The sequence below is a fragment of the Anticarsia gemmatalis genome, chromosome 20, assembly GCF_050436995.1.
Source record: "Anticarsia gemmatalis isolate Benzon Research Colony breed Stoneville strain chromosome 20, ilAntGemm2 primary, whole genome shotgun sequence".
NCBI lineage: Eukaryota > Metazoa > Arthropoda > Insecta > Lepidoptera > Erebidae > Anticarsia > Anticarsia gemmatalis.
Window position 1 is genome coordinate 11216781 of NC_134764.1, and position 17337 is coordinate 11234117.

Consider the following 17337-nt stretch of genomic DNA (forward strand, 5'->3'; position numbering starts at 1 on the left):
TTTTTAAGGTGGCATTTTATCATCATTACTAAACTTCGCCTTATACCCAACAGTCATCAAAACTGAAACAGTGTCGTGACCCGGCGTGACCCTTAAGAACTGAAAGTGTCCAAACTCAAATTGACAGAAAAACATAAACACGAATTATCAATAAATTGTCCTTATCAAAAGTATTTGAGTGAGAGTCTTTTGAGGGTTTCGGTCACAAAGTTAGATTTTCGGTAATTAGTTTGTTGTTATATTTTCTTATCTAAAATCGAAACAAAATCAGGATGTCAAAGAATTACAATGTTTTAAATTTTAATATTTTAGGTGGTTATTTACAAAACTATACTGGCTGAAAACGAAACGCTATCGCTCTATGATAGTCAGTTGTTTGCTGCCAAGTGTCAATCTCAGCTGTTGTCAGTTCTGACATTTCATTGTTATCATTTTTCTTTTGCTACGAGCTCGAGTGTTTAATCTCTAAAAATGCGTTTATTAACATTCAGTTTTCTGAAGAACTGCAAGTATAAGTCCATTTATTATGGGATGTCTCGCTTGATAAGCGGGGGTGTGTTGCAGCCGGATATTGACGCAACCAAAGAAGAAGGTGAGTCTATTTTAGTGATAAAACGCATTATACAACCTGATTATATTTAGTTACCAATAAAATAGATCTTAACTAAGTCTAGGTACTGTTTTAGTCTAGACAGCCTTGTCTACAACACTACCTGTAACTCAAAACTAAGCATTTCGTGGCTTTAGAATCAGTAACTGTTTTTTGTGTGACGTTATAATGCGTTTAATATGCGTTATACAGTGATGCGTGATAAGCAAATTAGCAGGTTTAAGTAAAATGTTTAACACTGTGTATGTGTAAAATTAACTGCGCTGCCGCAAATGCCGGAAATCTGAATCGCTTTAATTTTGTAAATATAGTCATAGGTTGCAAGTTCTGTATTTAAAGAATTAATATTTATCTGTTTTGAATGGTGTTTTCTATTTCCAGCGGATCCAAAGCTTGTAGAAATATCTCCATCATGGAAGGAAGACATGAAGCCAGAGCTTCGTGCTACAGTGCTCAAGGACATGCAAGTGTACCCGGACTTTATCACGGAGCGAGAGGAGGCTGACATGCTGGCCGAGCTTGAGCCAACACTAAAGAGAATGAGATATGAGTTTGATCATTGGGACAATGTAAGTAACACTATCTTGTATGCTTATCTTGACTTTTACATTTATGATGCAGTAATTATGCAGATTGCTGTTAAAAGTCCCTGTGATTAAGTGTCAGAGTTTGTTAGGTAAATAACAGTTTATTAAAAAAAAATATATGACAGTAGGTTGAAGTGTTGGTAGGCTTCTTATTATTATGGTTTCACGAATCACGACACTGTAATAATGTGTATGCATTGCGCAGGCGATCCACGGTTTCCGCGAAACCGAGCGCACTCGTTGGTCAGAGTCGAGCGAGTGTGTGCTGGCGCGAGTGCGCGCCTTGGCCTTCAGTCCGTCGTCAGGAGCTGGCACTCCACTGCCACACGCGCATGTACTAGATCTGGCCGCCGCTGGGTATATCAAGCCTCATGTCGATGCTGTCAGGGTAAGCATTCTAATTTATTGTTATTATTTTATGTAAAAGTTGAAGTAATCTAATTACCTAATTACTACACCAGTCATGCTTTTGCCGGTTGAAATCATAGATAGACTTAACAAAATAACTAAAGCACCAAAAGCCGATGGAAGGAGTGAGATGTAACAGTTTTGTGATGTGTGTGTAGTTCTGCGGCGACGTGATAGCGGGTCTGTGCCTGGTGTCCTCGGCCGTCATGCACCTGGAGCACACTACCGACAAGGATCTGTCGCTGCACGTGCTGCTCGCCAGGAGATCACTCTATATCATGAAGTAAGCGCACTATGTATTTGTTGCGGTAATGAAACCGACATAGACCTTTACTTTGACGCTCTTTTCAACTTTTTTTGGGAAAAAGACCAGGTTCATAATCATAAGCATATTACACAAAATCTGCGCCTTTTAAGACTATCATGAAGCTCTTAGTAGGCAATCATAACACGTGTGAAGTTATATATGCTAATTGATGTTCCCTAGGGGAGAGGCACGCTACTCATTCTCGCACGCGGTCCTGGGCGGCGAGCACAGCGTATTCCGCGGCGAGAAGGTTCCACGACAACGTCGCGTGGCAGTTATATGTCGCAGTCAGCCGCGCCCGAGGGACGCCAGCGACGGTACCGACGCCACTGTACACAGCTACACCGACTAATAAACACGTTTGACTGAAATGCGGCCTGTGAAACATGACACCGCCACACGAAACAGTATGCTTGATGTTGTTACATAGCTACATGGCACATTTTAACGAAAAAATAAGAGATGGTGAGATTGATAACAACATTGATCATCTTATTGCGAGCACTTGATCTAAGAGAATCAGATGCTTGATAAGGGATGCTGGCTAGGCCTGGACAGTGGTGCCCTCCTTTGAGCTCGCCACAGGTATGAACAGGTCAACTAGTCTAAATGTCCAATCAAAAAACCCTTTTCCGATTAATTCCTATATATAATTTTGTGATATTATTAGTTTAGTAATAAAGTATTTTTCCACTTACATTATTGTAATAAAGTATTATCGTTGAACATTTGGGTATCTGTTTTTCGTACCAAATAGATTTTATACCTAGTCATAATGTTAAATGAAAGACATTTCTTACTTACATATAATAATATATTTTGAGACAGTATTAACTGTAAATTACAAAACAAATGATATATGCCAGAACTCATATTTTATCTTAAACAATTTATTATATTTATATACTAAAGCCACACTTTTTGGCTTTAAGAATACAATAATGTGGCTTTGAAGCCAGTAATTTATAGCTATTGTTATATAGTACATCGAATATACGACATTTGGTCAATAAACTCGCTACAATTAGCAGTCACGTATCTTACCCCTAAGCAGTAATCAATGCCTATGCTGGTATGTGATTACCGTTTTTTATGATTAAGTAGACCTCCCATAAGTATACTGGGATAAAACTTAAAATGAGGGGACTTTGTTATGATAGGTATATACACTTTGGCGGAAAAATTCTGAAAATAATATTATGGTCATTCACAATTGTCTGTGTTCTTTATTATTAAAATGCCAGCGATCTTATGAAAATGATTGTAATGTGAATTAAGTAGTAGTATTGGTGTGATGAGTTCAGTCCTAGTCGCGGAACTCCATGTCTTCGAGTTCCTCCACCTCCAGGTACTCCACCTCGCCCTCCATCTCCTCCTGCGATTCGTTGCCTTCCTCCTGTAAGCACCAAAATACTAATTTAAACTTTGTATTCTGCAAAAAAATTATTTTAGTCTTAGTCACAAAATTAATTGTTTGAGCTCATGAGTTTATCATTATGTCTTTCTAGCGGACAGCTTCATTGAGCCCAGCTGTGCTATCTGTGCAGGACTTTGTTTGTGTCTACTTGGGAAAGACTTTGGCCCCACCCTCTGAGTTTATAATACTAGGTATATTACCTGTGCAGAGACTGTGTTGTTAACTTGTGTGCGATGCACTCGGGCGTGGCGCTTCATGGCCGCAACGGAACCGAACCTAGAACAACAATAAAATTGTTACGAAAGGTCTCTAATATCTTGAATTATCCATTTACACCAATGTAGGGAGACTTGATTTCGACAAATGTTTAAAACAGGGCATACACAACGAACTAACAACATATAGGATTCAGTTCACCTATAATCGAATTTAGCAAAGTATAGCTAGCTATACATACGTGCGTCCACAAGTCTCGCATGTCGTGGAGGGTACAGCCGGTACTTCAGGTGCCGGTGCTGGCTCCTCCTCCACTGGCTCGTGAGTGTGGCACTTGCGAATGTGCGCCATCAGATTGTTTCTGGAAAATAATATTACAAATTTAATCTACGTATCACATTCATCTGTTTCTTAAGTAGGATTTTTGTCAGCTCAATTATATTTTGTTACGATTTGAGTCTTCGGTATTATCGTTTAGGACGGTGCGGAAAACGGTTTATTAACTTTCGGGGAAACAGACCTGGTGCCGAAGCGCAGGATGCAGGCGTCGTACCCGCACACGAACTGCTTGGCCTGGCGGTGGCGCAGCAGATGGGCCGTCAGCAGCTCGGGTGTGTCCACCGTGCGGTAACACGCGGGGCACACGTGCGGCGCGCGCGCCGAGCGCCCGTGCTGCGCCGACACGTGCGCCGACAGCGCGCCGCGGTCCGGGAACAGCGCCGCGCACGCGGGGCAGCGCGCCGGGCACAGCGCCTCGTGGCGCCGCAGCTCGGCCGGCGACGACGCGCTGCGCCCGCACAGCTGGCACGACAGAGCCGCGCCACACGCATCGCCTACCAGAACACGACACGTTATACTTTCATCTCCACATCGAACATAAGGCATCCTGACACACCGAACACTTACCAGTGCAAAATAAAAAAAAAATTAACCAGATAATCATTAAAATAACACTAGAAATCGATTAGATAGTTTTTCTGCATCACCAGTATAAAGGAAATCTAAACGACCATTAGAAGTTATCATAACAAAAAATATGAGACGAAATTGCAGAAGCGATATAAAAAAAAAATCACCTAAATGTGTCGTCAAAGCGGTCCTGGTGGCAAACTGAGCACCACAAGTCCAGCACGAATGCAAGGAGTCAGGTGGATGAGTAGCGAGATGAGTCCGGAAGTCATTGGGCTTAGGGAACGATGCAGGGCACACCGAGCACTGGTAAACCTGGTCACCGCGAGCGTTGCGACCTCGCTCTAACTCGTCGTTGTCAGCAGCTGCAGCCGCAGCGAGAGTGTCTCGCTCTACCATGATGATGTCTTCCTCACTGTATGAGCCATCAGGCCCTGCACCCCCGACCACAATGAACACATCAATCTTCTGAGTAAGCTCATGAAGCCTAGAGTAACAAATAAAATTTTTAAGTCATGATTATTTCTGTACGTATTTCCACAACTGATCAGAATGCTATTATATTGGTACCTCTTGCGTAGAGCTCTAATTTTCTCACTGAGCGGTGGAGCGCCTCTATTAGTGAGCGCCGTGCTGAACTCATAAGACTCTAGTGCGCGACGGATGCAGTTGCTGCACAAACGACCCTCTGGTATCACCTACACCAACAGAAATCAAATAACACTATATTAATGATCTTAATGAGAATCTGATAGATGTTTTGTAGATGTGTTAAGATAAATTAGCTGATATCCAACCATAATCTGCTCCGAAATGTTATAAAAGCACTATGGCCTAATTACCGCCAAAATATTATCACAACGTTAAGGTTATGACATTGTTATGATAATACAAGCATCTTTAAAGGTTGTTATAAGATTAGTTACCTTGCTAGAGTTTAGTTGCAGCAACATTGACCGTAGAGGCACCTGCATAGGAGGAGCACCAGCGTCATGTTCTTCCGGCGTCATCAGGTCACCACCGCCGCCACATATACAACAAGTCTCACTCTCCACTTCCACTTTCATTACTTCAGCCGCCATCGTGAACTAGTTAGAACACTACACTATCTAATTTGAAGTATTAACTCTTATTTAAAAAATAAATTGATGCAAAAATGCAGCCAACCAACGAAAAGTTTTGACAAGTAACTTCTGTAACTTTTTTTCATGTCAAAAGGCAATAGACTATTTGGCTTTGTTAGTTCATTTTTTAATGTAGAATATTGTGTCTTTTAATCCTTTCTCCAGACAATGCGTTAAGTAGGTAATCTATGAGAGTCAGTTTTACGCGTATTTTATAAAATTGTTTGTTTTAATGATATTTATTTATAGTTTATCATTTTCATTTAATTTTGAGTGGCATTTCACAAAATCAATGGCATTCTAAAAAGGATGATCTGTCAATAATCTGTCATTTTATATTGTCTATGATTGTTTTGTTTGGGTTGTTTCGATAGCCAAGAAATTTCATTTTAAATCCTAAATAATCTTGTGATTACGTTCTAAATCAACATTATTTTGAAGTGATTGTGCTACTGTAACATTTAAAATGTCTATCGGTGTGCCTATTAAAGTACTTCACGAAGCGGAAGGCCATGTAGTGACCTGTGAAACAAATACCGGTGAAGTTTACCGCGGGAAGCTAATTGAGGCTGAAGATAACATGAATTGCCAAATGACCCTTGTAACTGTTACGTACAGAGATGGAAGGGTTGCTCAGCTAGAGAATGTTTACATCAGGGGCTCGAAAATCCGTTTCCTAATATTGCCAGACATGTTGAAAAATGCTCCTATGTTCAAACGACAAGGGAACAAGCCGACCGCCGGTCGAGGCAAAAGTGCTATATTACGAGCTCAAGGTTAGTTATTTTACGTGTTCCTTTTAAATTTCAGGTCAATTCTAGGCCTATTGATACTTAAAATAGCTTAGCATTTGTTTTGTTTGGTTATGCCTAGAGCTGTCAAAATGTCATTGGACAACAGTGACAGTAGTATCTTGGTAGTTTTAAACTTATAGTATGAGTTAATTTCAAAGTTAAAATATCTATATCAACTTCTTATTTACCAAACATGTTATTGTTATGATTTTAATACAAGACTTTAAAGGTTATTTTTGTTATTTTCGTACTGACCGTTTATACCGCAGATTAGTGGGCTATCATTTCCCCCTACATTACTGAAAACCTTAATAATTGAGTTTAAAAAAATAATATTGGATTTTATTTTACTTGTAAATTGTTTAACATCAATCCTAGTTGGTCAACTGGTAGCTTTTCATAGAAGTTCTGTATCTTCACAATATCTTGTCATATTCCAGCTGCTGGTCGGGGCCGGGCGGGAGGTAGAGGGGGAGGTCACAGAGGTGGTTGGCAGGGTGGCTCGGGACCCTCGCGACGCTAAACTTAGTTTTAAATCTTATTACAATTTGGAAATCTCCAAAATACTGAATTATGCCTCATTTTAACTGGGTTGAAGTCGGTGTGTGGAGATTTCCTAAGAGTTTTCATAACTCATCTGATAACATCAGTGATATTGATGCTGGTTTTGACAATTGCCAATAATTTTAGCTGCATTGCATCTTTGAATATGATTCTGTAGCCGCTTGCTATCAGAACATCTGACCAATAAAAACTTATAAACCATAAAATTAGGCAGTTTTACTTCTAGTAAGATCTGCCACCTTCACCACCCAAAATGGTTAATCAAACCATGAATCTTGCTTATTGTTCAAGTAAAAAGAGATGTAAATAATTTAATATTGTTGCCACTTCAAAAACCAGCATCCAAATGTGTTTTAAGTCTTATTTCTTAGGTAGGGTACTATAAGAATAAATAATTTAATATGTATTCATGACTTCCAAAGCCAGTATTGTATTAAAATCACATTTCCAATCAACAAGACTCATTATTTTTTACTGGCAACACTGACCACATTTTTATATGTTTTGACTACTACAGTTAGCAAAGGTAAGTTCTCATTGTGCCTATTATGTCAAATTAAATACTGATCTGTGTATAAGCTTTCCTATTTTTGTGTTTTAGCATATATTAGCTAGAAACTCAAGATAAAATTATTGAAATATCTTACTATATTAAGATTTACAGTCATTTACACAGAATCTGGTACAAAACATTTCTCTGTGCATTGTATGCAAGTTGTTGCTGTTTACAATAGAATACTTGTCTGGTATATTTGTCTATGTAATATTGTAAGTGTGTGGGAGTTTGAGCTGTAACACAGACCTTGTCTGTGTAGTCCATAGTGATCAGACTGCTACCTGTGTGATATGGAATAAAGTCATGTGAAGACCATTTGTATTGTTTTATTTTATTATTTATAGCTAGTGACTCGTCAAAATGAAAAAATCAGATTATGGTGTTACATTAAAGCTTTTAAACTAAGCCTGATTCATGATAAGGATTGTCTGTATAATTTAACAAGATAATAATTCGCGACAGCCAATTTATATTATAAACAGAAATCAGGTAGTCTGGCGCCCTTTACTCCTTAAATTGCTAGAAACAATGAAAGGAAATCATTTCAAGTTTGGCTAAGTGCCCACTGAGCTTGGCGCCTCTGTGCCGCACCGCGTAACCATACCGTAGCTGCGCCACAGGCTGGGACCACGAATTATTTATTAAATGAAAGAAAGACTTGTTTATGTACACATTTATTTAACTGAACAATAAGATAAAATTCTTGGTGTTCTGTTTAGATTAAATATTGGCACACAGGCTTGTTGCCTATTCCATACCCTTTCTTAAAACTTACCTATCACATAACTGCCTCAATTACTCTGATTTACATCATAGGAATGTTTTATAATAAATTATGATTATACAATAGGCCTATAGGTCTTTTTCGTACAAACTGTAATATATTATTTTAATTTGAAGAGATCTTAGGTATAAAGTTAACCTCATACCTATTTTTTGTCGAAAATTCATATTTCTTATGATAATCAGTTCAGTCACACTGGTCATAAGGCATATTATAGTTCGCAACCCTATATGCTATTACATTGACTCTGCACTTCGACCCCGGCTACATAAGTAAAATTTTGATTATAATGCATCATACAAAAGAAACTTCTAACAAAAACTTCTCATTATTTTTTTTTACATGGCAATCATTATGGGGGTAGCAAGATAAGACCTTACATAAAATAAATTATTTCCTAATGAAATCTTTGTCACAGATTTAAATTGAGAAAAGCATTAAACTTACGAGTCGTCGAAGTGCAAACCCAAGTAGGTACCTACCTATTAACTCAATTCTACTCTATTCTTATAAATAAATTCTGTGTGAAATGTTGATTCTTTTCATTACTTGAAGCTTGGTCGAGGCCAAGTTTGCGATGCATCGTCTACTAACCTGAGCACACTTAGTCTGAACTAAATGTTACAGATCTTTTCAATTTACTGCTATTTCGTTCTGCCGTCCAATCATTCGGAACCAGCTGTTGTTTCAGTTCATAATTTAACTTAAAAACTTGTCAGTTCTGACTTCCATAACACGGCTTAGGTAGCGTAGACAGTATGGCTAGAACTCAAAGATTTTTCACATTCTGTTCAAATAATCAACCGTAAAGCGACTGAAACATGAAGCTAATTAAATTACAAAACACCTTCCTTGCCACACCTAATAAATAAGAAGCTTGGTGTTGCCCACTCATTGTGATGTTAGATAATTTAGCGAATAAATCAAACTTATTACTAAACTAACTGTAGTTAGTTTTGTGTGTTGAGTGCACGCATAGAGAGCTGTAGTCTATTTAATAAAGGCCATATTATAATTATAATGTTTTTTTTAACATTGGTTTCTATAATTACCTATAGGTAATTTTATGAACTAAAAAGCATTTTACCGAGCATGGTGGGATATTAAAGTCCTGATGATAAGGCTCCCATACTGTTCAAACTTTGCTTGACATAACTCGTGTTATTTTTTTGTCAAGAACCGATATGGACTTTACAGTCAGATTTTACCTATTACGAAAAAAAGGAGCACAGTACCTATACGGTATTTTCGTCATTAAGCTGCCGTCTTTTATAGTTTAATTCGACACCTATTTGATACACACGACAGCTTTCCCGGGAGTATCATCCTAAACTTTGGTATTGCGTGCACTCAACTGCAAAATTTGGAACCAATTGACTAGGTCCAGCCTAGACACGTAGTGCGGTCACAAGTCGGCCTTCTCGCTGGTCCTCTTTGGTTCAGTGGCGGGGTGCCTCGGCGCGGCTCGCGGGGAACGAGTGAGAGCTCGGTGCAGGCGCTGCACCGGGATCTCTACGAGTAGCGCGAGGGGTAACGCTGCTAAATATGACACTGCTGCCACGCCGAACCATTCCGTTATCTGTGAACATATAACATACTAGTCAGTATTGTCCAGAGCATAGCTTTATATTGATAAGGATTTGATGGATCACATTAATCGTGCGTAAATTACAGGTAGTTTAATGCAGTATTTATCGCTATTTGAGAGCTTAATTTAGTAACTGCCGATTTGGGAATCAGTCTGTTAAAGATCCCTAACTGATGCAGGAGCTCAACGCGCAGACATTTTTGTGATTAGCTGCGCTATTCCTTCCTTCCTACTGGTAAAAGTCTGTAGTAGTAGTGGAACACTATGATAATGATGACCAAATAAAGATGTTAAAGAAAGTCAAACCGCGGAAGGTCTGTCGAGCTGCGAGGGCGAGAGCCTGGCGGCGACGAGCGCCTTGTTGATGGGCATGTGCAGCAGCAGCGCGCCGAACGACAGCCGCGCCCAGCACGCCCACCCGGACCACGCCAGGACGCGCCTTACTGCCGCTGGAAACACGAAATTATAAGGGCTTAATTAATTGATTGTGTAGTAGTGTGTGTGTTTATTATGTAGGATTTAGAGTTAGATCCTTCTATAGGGTGCGTTGCGTGAGCCTGCAATATTACGTTACCAAAAAATACTGCAAGCTTTTATTTTAGTCTGCACCTTCTATATCTACACCTTCATTGCCTGTCTCTTTTTCGTCACCAGCATGTGGTGAAACAAAATTCAAATAATCCGAAGAGTAAGTACCTACTTACACAAGTATTTTAAAAGTAATGCTTACATTCAACTCCATTCATAGCTCCCAATAAAGCCATGCCGACGAAGAAGGCGAACACTGGTCGCTCGATGACAGCGAGTGCGGCGCCCGCGAGCCGGTCTGGTGGTCCACGGCCCAGGAGTAGGGGAGAGCCCGCCACCCACCACGTAGCCGCCGGGACTGACAGCACTGAGATCCAACTGAACACCTGAAATACACCAGTTAGAAATCAGGGTTACTATCATGTAAAGAAGTTTTGCCTGTAAGTCTGTATTAAGTTGATACTTACTATTCTTTAAACCGGATTCCTTCGCCCTTCGAATAGCAGGTGAAAATAAGTGTCAGAACATGCCTGTATAAGTACAACCCGTAAAGATAAGTATAAGGTAAACTAGTGGGCTAGATTAGACAGCAAATATATTATTATATTATGAAAACAGTTAAGTTTTTTAGTGGTTTGTCTGTGTTGCGCGTCATGCTATGAGATAACTTTGTAACTTTAAAATTTATATTTATTCTGTAATTACAGAAATTTACACTATGCCACAATTAGTCTAATCGGTGACGCATTCTCTGATACATTTCACCTTAGTTCAAAACACAGCGTTACTATCAGAACAGATCTAGATCGATGAACTTTGTTACGACTACAATCTATCAGACCAGCCACAGTAACCACGTTAATAAGGAGCACTTAAGACGACCACCCGACTATCACCCAGTTAGCCAATGGACAAAACCCGGAAAAGCAAAGTTCTCATAATCATGGTCTAGAAAGTACTACCTGACACTACCTGTTTACTCAAATGTTACCTAATATTAGTGCTTAAGTGTTGTTCGTTCCACTCTCAGCTGTTCTAGGAAGTAGATAAGTGCCACTTTACTGCTCCTTGCGTTAACATCTGTTTATCTTTTTGACTCTGAGGTAATAGATATCTTTCTACATTCATATACTGAAGATGAGGAGTTTATTTAGATACCATAACCGTGTTATATTATATTAAACTAGCTGACCCGCGCAACTTCGCTTGCGTCCAATAAGAGAGAATGGGTGAAATTTTTCCCAGATTTTGTAACATTAATTACTGGTACTCTGCTCCTTTTGGTCGTAGCGTGATGATATATAGCCTGTGTCCTTTCTCGGGTATCAAAATATCTCCATACCAAATTTCATGCGAATTGGTTCAGTAGTTTAGGCGTGCTTGAGTAGCAGACAGACAGAAAAATATTGGTATTCAGCTGCATCCGGAGAGACTGGATGAAAGCTGACTCCAATAACTTATTTAGGTACCAGTATAAAATAAATAATGCTAATAGCCATTTAAAAACTTGATTTTTCGTAATGAACGCAGTCTAATATCACTGACATTAGCAGGGGAACTGTAGTGTGCTGCAACCATCACCATCTTAACAGACATTTCTGTTGCTCAAACATAAAAAAAATAACAGAGACTTGTGTCTACCACATAGAATTGTATATTGAAACAAAACAGCGGCTTTACGAAAGCTTTTTTTGAGAGAGTCAAATCTCTACGTGCGTTAAAAGTTAGCGGTGTTACCTTAACTACTGCGCCACGGGCGACGGTACTGTATAACAAATCTTCTAATATATTATTTACCATCTCAACTCACGTGTTATCAAATAGTATACTATCATACAAACGTGTGAAGGCGTTTGATAGCCGCTTACAGACAGTCGACCGAGTTGATACAATAACATAATTACACAAATTATGCAGGTTGGTACCTACTTTATAAGTGGTATGTAATACATAGTAGTTATGTACCTGTCGATAGCTGCTACAGTTTAATGTCAGTGTTGATATAAATTACTATCCGTTACATTGTAAGGTCTTGTAAACTATTGTTTAGAGTAAACGGAACCGTTTATAGTACGGAAGGTGGTCGATTTGTGTGATTATCATAAATTAATAGGTATTTGATACCTACCTTTGAGCTCAGACAGTTTATATCTGCCTAAGTGCCTATATTCTGAATAGATTTGCAACATTGTTATTTTAGTTAGCGGTTTTAAGTATGTTTTATACTTGATACGGTAATCTGAGTTACGATTAAACATCAAGACATGAAATTAGACACGCAGGTAGGTTAGATACTAAAGTACTTAGTGTAAGTGAATGAAGTTGGTAGATAATGTTATTTGTTTTTCTAAAAGTCGTCGTATAACGAGATAAACGTCGTTTAACCATCAATTACGCGACTGATCGCTGTCGGCGTGTTGCGCAACCGGGACTCGAACCGGCGAGTGAAAGTAGCCACGAAACTAGCCCAGCTCAGGCACTAGGTACTGCGGCTAATGCAGTATTTAGGGCTTCTGACCAACTGGTTTGAAGGTATGTTACATAAACTTCCGTGATGTATAGCAACTAAATTCTTAGAACTTATTCAGTATGCTTGAAAATGAATATTTTTACGATGTAAAGAGCTCTTAGGTAAAGGATCGCTCAAAAATTTCTTAACAGTGATTGTGAATTTGTTTGGTGCAGCTTTACCTACTCTCAAGACTAGGAATTCTCTCAACATTTAAAACTTGTAAGGCCCTCAAAAGCAAAGTACTTACGATAGAAAACCTCCATAAATTCTCAACATCGACCTAGTACCTAATTAGGTAACGATGATTTTGATGATATAAAGAATCAGACATACATATGTGATTCTTAGTCAACGACAATACGGCATGAAGTTTTTAGTAAATTTATTTAAGCTATAAACAATAAATTATGTTTTTTACCTTATACCGATGCAACTGCACATCATTATCCAACAATGTATGATGTATATGAGCTAGCAGCAGGCCGGCGAGGGCTCCAGGCACATTGCCCAGCGGCGACTGATACAGCACGTTGAAGGTTGGCTCGCCCTCGTACGACACCCGCACGGACTCCGGCCGGTGCATCATCAGCGTCGGCACCAAGCGCCACTGGTATGCAAGAGCGAACAGTAGCCCCATTGAGCCGGCCAAGAGTGCGACAAGGACGGCTATAGCGGCTCGGCGCCATCTCATGAGGGTTAGTGTGAGGATTAGGCAGAGAGCGTAGAGTTGGGTGTCTGCTGCTAGGTACCTGTTGAAAATGAATTGTAACATTAAATTTAATCTTATAAAGTACATGGAAGGTGAATTTCCTTCGGTACGACACGCAGGTCTCGTATTAATTGAGTGTTAAAGGAATACGTGTGATCATTTTGCAAACTTTAAACATTGCGATTTATGAGTGGATTCCACCAAACCTACAATCAGCAATTGCATCTAACGACTGCGTTTAGTATATTTTACAAGCAGTTTTAACTATCTCAAAGGTTTGTATACTGGATTCATAGCTGTGGCGCAATAAATGGTATTAAAAGACGCCAGACTGTTTTCTTCTCTGATTCCTTTTACTACTGTCCTACATTTTGTTTTGAAACCAGTGTATAATGAGGCTCTAAAACCCCCTTACCAAGTCTGTATAAGACATTTATCGTCTGCGTAGAGCACGTTGTTGAGGTACAGTAGATGTGTCCACCACTTGCGGCGGCAGACCTGCGCCTCCGCGCCCACTAGCGGCGTCCACATGGGCCCGCTGCCGAGGCGCTCGTACCAGGACGCCGCGAACCATACTGTTACGAAGTAGCTGGGGCTTATCCTGGGAACAAAACAAAAGTAGCATCAACTTAACGTATGTAAGATATAGGCAGGTGTCGATTGTAAATATCTTTTGATATTTGTAAACTGTAAACTGCTGAAAACCAGTAAAATAATTTGCCTAAGGTATGATAATAGTGCCTCACAAGCGAATATGGTATCTTTGTTTCTTACAACTTCTTATCATCTCTCATTACAAAGATTAAAACAGAAGTTAATATAAAAATCAAGAGTAAATGGCGGTGAATAATGAAGATAGAAGCTGAATTATTCTTCGGCCAGTTGAAAATCAGTAGGTTAAGCATCTTCTATCTCAGTTAGTCTACAGATGGGTTTCCACTTACTAGTACCTATTTAAGTTACTGCTTACCTAATAATCCTATTGATCATAGTCTCAAGGAAGGTGGCGACGGGCGGCGTGTTGTCTCCCTTGCGCCGCTGCTGCAGCAGCTTGTGTGCGAGCAGGAAGGAGGACATCGTGAAGAAGATCTGCACCACCAGCGTGCTGTTGGCCAGCAGGACCACGTCCACGCTGCGGCGGATCTGTGGGGAACAGACGATGGTTTTGAAAGTATTGCGCTGGTGGCGCTGGTGCCGTACATCTAAGGTTAAGAAATACTGTGTGCTGATGTGTAAATGTGAGTGAGATTTGTACGTACAGATAAGGACAAACTTAGCGGAACTATTAGGTACTCAAAGCTTTAATTTTGGAGGAGTTGATTGTACTTAAACTGAAGATTGTCATAGAAAAGATGATGTCATTTTATTTGGAGTGGAGGGAAATTTTAAGAATCAGTTATTTCAAATTTTTTTACATCAAACATCGTGGCTAACAATCGCGTAAAAGTTTGTATCAACACTTATATTCATCCTTACAACTGTTTTTACAGGTTTACCCCAATACAACATACTTACATACATTAACATATTACAAAAATTTGTATAACATAAAAAATGAAATGAATTCAAGGTAGTTCACGCACCTTCTCATAAGTCCTAACATCACTAAGATAGGTGTGCGTGGTGATCCACGTGACGTGCTCCACGATGACCACGGCCATGGTGAGCACGCGCAGCCCGTCGAACGAGCGCAGGTCGGTGCGCGACGCGCTCGGCGGAGCCGCGTGCAGCACGCGCCACGAACCTTGCAGAGACCACGAGAGAGCCCATTCTGCTCCTGGGTAAAGGGAATAAAGGTTATTGACTTTATTGAAACTGTTTTATAAGTCTCGTGCTATATTTTAACTCATAAGGTAGGAACTGTTTCACTGCTGGGCATGGACCTTTTCTCGAAATGAGGGTAAGTTTAGGCGATGATTAAGTGCGTCCAACTGCACTTTGGGGCTGTCACGATGGCACGATTAGAAATCAAAAAATCAAAATCAAATCATTTATTCATTTAGGTCAAATATTGACACTTATGATAGTCGTTACAATTACTGAATCTACCACTAGCTCGGAAAGGGGGTAGAGCCTTATGAGAAGAGCTAGCGAGAAACTCACGGCCACTCTTTTCAATCGCCAAAAAGTTTTACAATGTGGTTGATACAATAATTGATCATGCGAGGAGCTGCCAACAATCAGCGATATAGACTAAACGTCAATTAAGTTAAATGAACATAGCTAGGTTATTTATTAGTCTCTGATCATACCGTATGTTGGGAGCACCTACTAGCATGTGATAATAAGAATATGGGCAGCAAGTGAGCACACTGGTTGTGAACATTATAAAAGAAAAAGTGACAGTTTTATGAATAACATCAAATTGTACGTAACATCACCTATTTGCATCATTAATTGCCCATATTTTACAATATTTAGACCTACTGCTACTGAGTTTATACAATTTATAGCAAAGTTCCCTAATTTCAAAGAATCCTAATCAAGCGAGCGACTAATCCCAAGAGCTATTGTCGTTTAGATACTCATCAATTCTGTAATAAGCTTTCCTAACGAGATGTTCCTTAACAGCAACTTTGAATTTTGGCAGGGGTAAATCCATGATGTGCTTTGGAAGCTTGTTGAAGAAACGAATGCCGAGACCTACAAACGAATTGTGCACCTTGTGTAAACGATGATGGGGACCTACTAATTTGTGTCTGTTTCTAGTGTTGTAATTGTGTCTATCGCTATTTGTTGCGAAAGTCCCTAAATTTTGTTTTATATACAACAAGTTTGCAAGCACATACTGTGATGACACCGTCAGTATCCCTATCTGCCCAAAAAGCTCTCTCAAGGAGTCTCGCGCTCCTAAACTATAAATTGCACGGATAGCTCTTTTTTGAAGGACAAAAATAACATCTATATCAGCAGCCTTACCCCACAGTAATATACCGTAAGACATGACGCTGTGAAAATAACTAAAGTAAACCAGTCTTGCCGCATCCACACCAGCAAACTGTCTTACTTTTCTGATTGCGTACGCGGCGGAGCTGAGTCTCCCCGAGAGATGCGCTATTTGAGTGCCCCATTGGAGCTTGCTATCCAGACTGATACCTAAAAAAGTTGCCGAATCTACCAAATCGATAGTTTGCCCATTTACGACTATGTTAGTACCTAAATTCCTCGCGTTGGGCATAGTGAACCTAATGCACTTAGTTTTGTTAGAATTTAATAACAGATTATTACAAGTGAACCAGTTGTGGACCTGTTCAAGAATACTATTGATATCAATAAAACAAGACTTCGAACGATCTACTTTAAAAATGAGTGAAGTGTCATCTGCAAATAATATAATATCACATAAGTCCTGCACCTGAAAGGGGAGATCGTTTATATATACGAGAAAAAGAAACGGACCGAGTATCGAACCCTGAGGCACGCCGAGAGAAACAGCTGAACCTGAAGACCTTACACCATTGATATCTACTCGTTGAATCCTATTACTCAAATATGACGCAAGTAAATCGAGCGCTGTATCCCTAATTCCGTAGTGGTTTAGTTTCCTAAGGAGCGTATTATGTTGGACACAGTCAAATGCTTTGGAGAGATCGCAGAACACCCCAATGGCGTCCTGGGATGTCTCCCAAGCATCATAGATATGCTTGACGAGCGAAATACCTGCATCGATTGTTGACCTACCCTTTGTGAAACCATACTGTTTACCATGAAATAGCTGATTCGA

General features: G+C 39.7%; 4 protein-coding genes across 4 annotated transcripts in view; 2 read left to right on the forward strand and 2 right to left on the reverse strand.

Moving 5' to 3' along the window:
* Nucleotides 1–392: 392 nt before the first annotated feature.
* Nucleotides 393–2638, forward strand: LOC142981652 (alpha-ketoglutarate-dependent dioxygenase alkB homolog 7, mitochondrial). The gene is made up of 5 exons (XM_076127692.1): nucleotides 393–592; nucleotides 992–1179; nucleotides 1403–1585; nucleotides 1764–1888; nucleotides 2093–2638. The coding sequence occupies exons 1-5, from the start codon at nucleotides 472–474 to the stop codon at nucleotides 2262–2264; spliced, it is 789 nt and encodes a 262-aa protein (XP_075983807.1). The 5' UTR covers nucleotides 393–471; the 3' UTR covers nucleotides 2265–2638.
* A 66-nt stretch (nucleotides 2639–2704) lies between these two features.
* Nucleotides 2705–5655, reverse strand: LOC142981651 (uncharacterized). The gene is made up of 7 exons (XM_076127691.1): nucleotides 5381–5655; nucleotides 5025–5152; nucleotides 4622–4941; nucleotides 4066–4378; nucleotides 3787–3906; nucleotides 3530–3605; nucleotides 2705–3308 (listed from the first exon to the last, which is right to left on the reverse strand). The coding sequence occupies exons 1-7, from the start codon at nucleotides 5534–5536 to the stop codon at nucleotides 3219–3221; spliced, it is 1203 nt and encodes a 400-aa protein (XP_075983806.1). The 5' UTR covers nucleotides 5537–5655; the 3' UTR covers nucleotides 2705–3218.
* A 252-nt stretch (nucleotides 5656–5907) lies between these two features.
* Nucleotides 5908–7807, forward strand: SmD3 (small ribonucleoprotein particle protein SmD3). The gene is made up of 2 exons (XM_076127824.1): nucleotides 5908–6354; nucleotides 6813–7807. The coding sequence occupies exons 1-2, from the start codon at nucleotides 6045–6047 to the stop codon at nucleotides 6893–6895; spliced, it is 393 nt and encodes a 130-aa protein (XP_075983939.1). The 5' UTR covers nucleotides 5908–6044; the 3' UTR covers nucleotides 6896–7807.
* A 343-nt stretch (nucleotides 7808–8150) lies between these two features.
* The window catches only part of LOC142981418 (nose resistant to fluoxetine protein 6-like), a 31760-nt gene continuing 22573 nt past the window's right edge, over nucleotides 8151–17337 (reverse strand). The window contains exons 5-11 of the mRNA XM_076127328.1: nucleotides 15197–15390; nucleotides 14584–14756; nucleotides 14029–14214; nucleotides 13323–13653; nucleotides 10595–10778; nucleotides 10171–10313; nucleotides 8151–9855 (exon numbers count right to left, since the gene is read on the reverse strand). Coding sequence (XP_075983443.1) covers nucleotides 9682–9855; nucleotides 10171–10313; nucleotides 10595–10778; nucleotides 13323–13653; nucleotides 14029–14214; nucleotides 14584–14756; nucleotides 15197–15390 — 1385 coding nt within the window. The 3' untranslated portion in view covers nucleotides 8151–9681. The remainder of the gene's footprint in view (nucleotides 9856–10170; nucleotides 10314–10594; nucleotides 10779–13322; nucleotides 13654–14028; nucleotides 14215–14583; nucleotides 14757–15196; nucleotides 15391–17337) is intronic.

Excerpts from the sequence above, each read along its gene's own strand:
- SmD3 (XM_076127824.1), top strand. The coding sequence starts at position 6,045 with ATGTCTATCGGTGTGCCTATTAAAGTACTTCACGAAGCGGAAGGCCAT. Across the intron at positions 6,355-6,812 it reads TGCTATATTACGAGCTCAAG|CTGCTGGTCGGGGCCGGGCG; the intron begins GTTAGTTATTTT and ends GTCATATTCCAG.
- LOC142981651 (XM_076127691.1), bottom strand. The coding sequence starts at position 5,536 with ATGGCGGCTGAAGTAATGAAAGTGGAAGTGGAGAGTGAGACTTGTTGT. Across the intron at positions 3,907-4,065 it reads ATCCTGCGCTTCGGCACCAG|AAACAATCTGATGGCGCACA; the intron begins GTCTGTTTCCCC and ends ATTATTTTCCAG. Across the intron at positions 3,309-3,529 it reads ACAACACAGTCTCTGCACAG|GAGGAAGGCAACGAATCGCA; the intron begins GTAATATACCTA and ends TGGTGCTTACAG.
- LOC142981652 (XM_076127692.1), top strand. The coding sequence starts at position 472 with ATGCGTTTATTAACATTCAGTTTTCTGAAGAACTGCAAGTATAAGTCC. Across the intron at positions 1,180-1,402 it reads AGTTTGATCATTGGGACAAT|GCGATCCACGGTTTCCGCGA; the intron begins GTAAGTAACACT and ends TGCATTGCGCAG. Across the intron at positions 1,889-2,092 it reads AGATCACTCTATATCATGAA|GGGAGAGGCACGCTACTCAT; the intron begins GTAAGCGCACTA and ends GATGTTCCCTAG.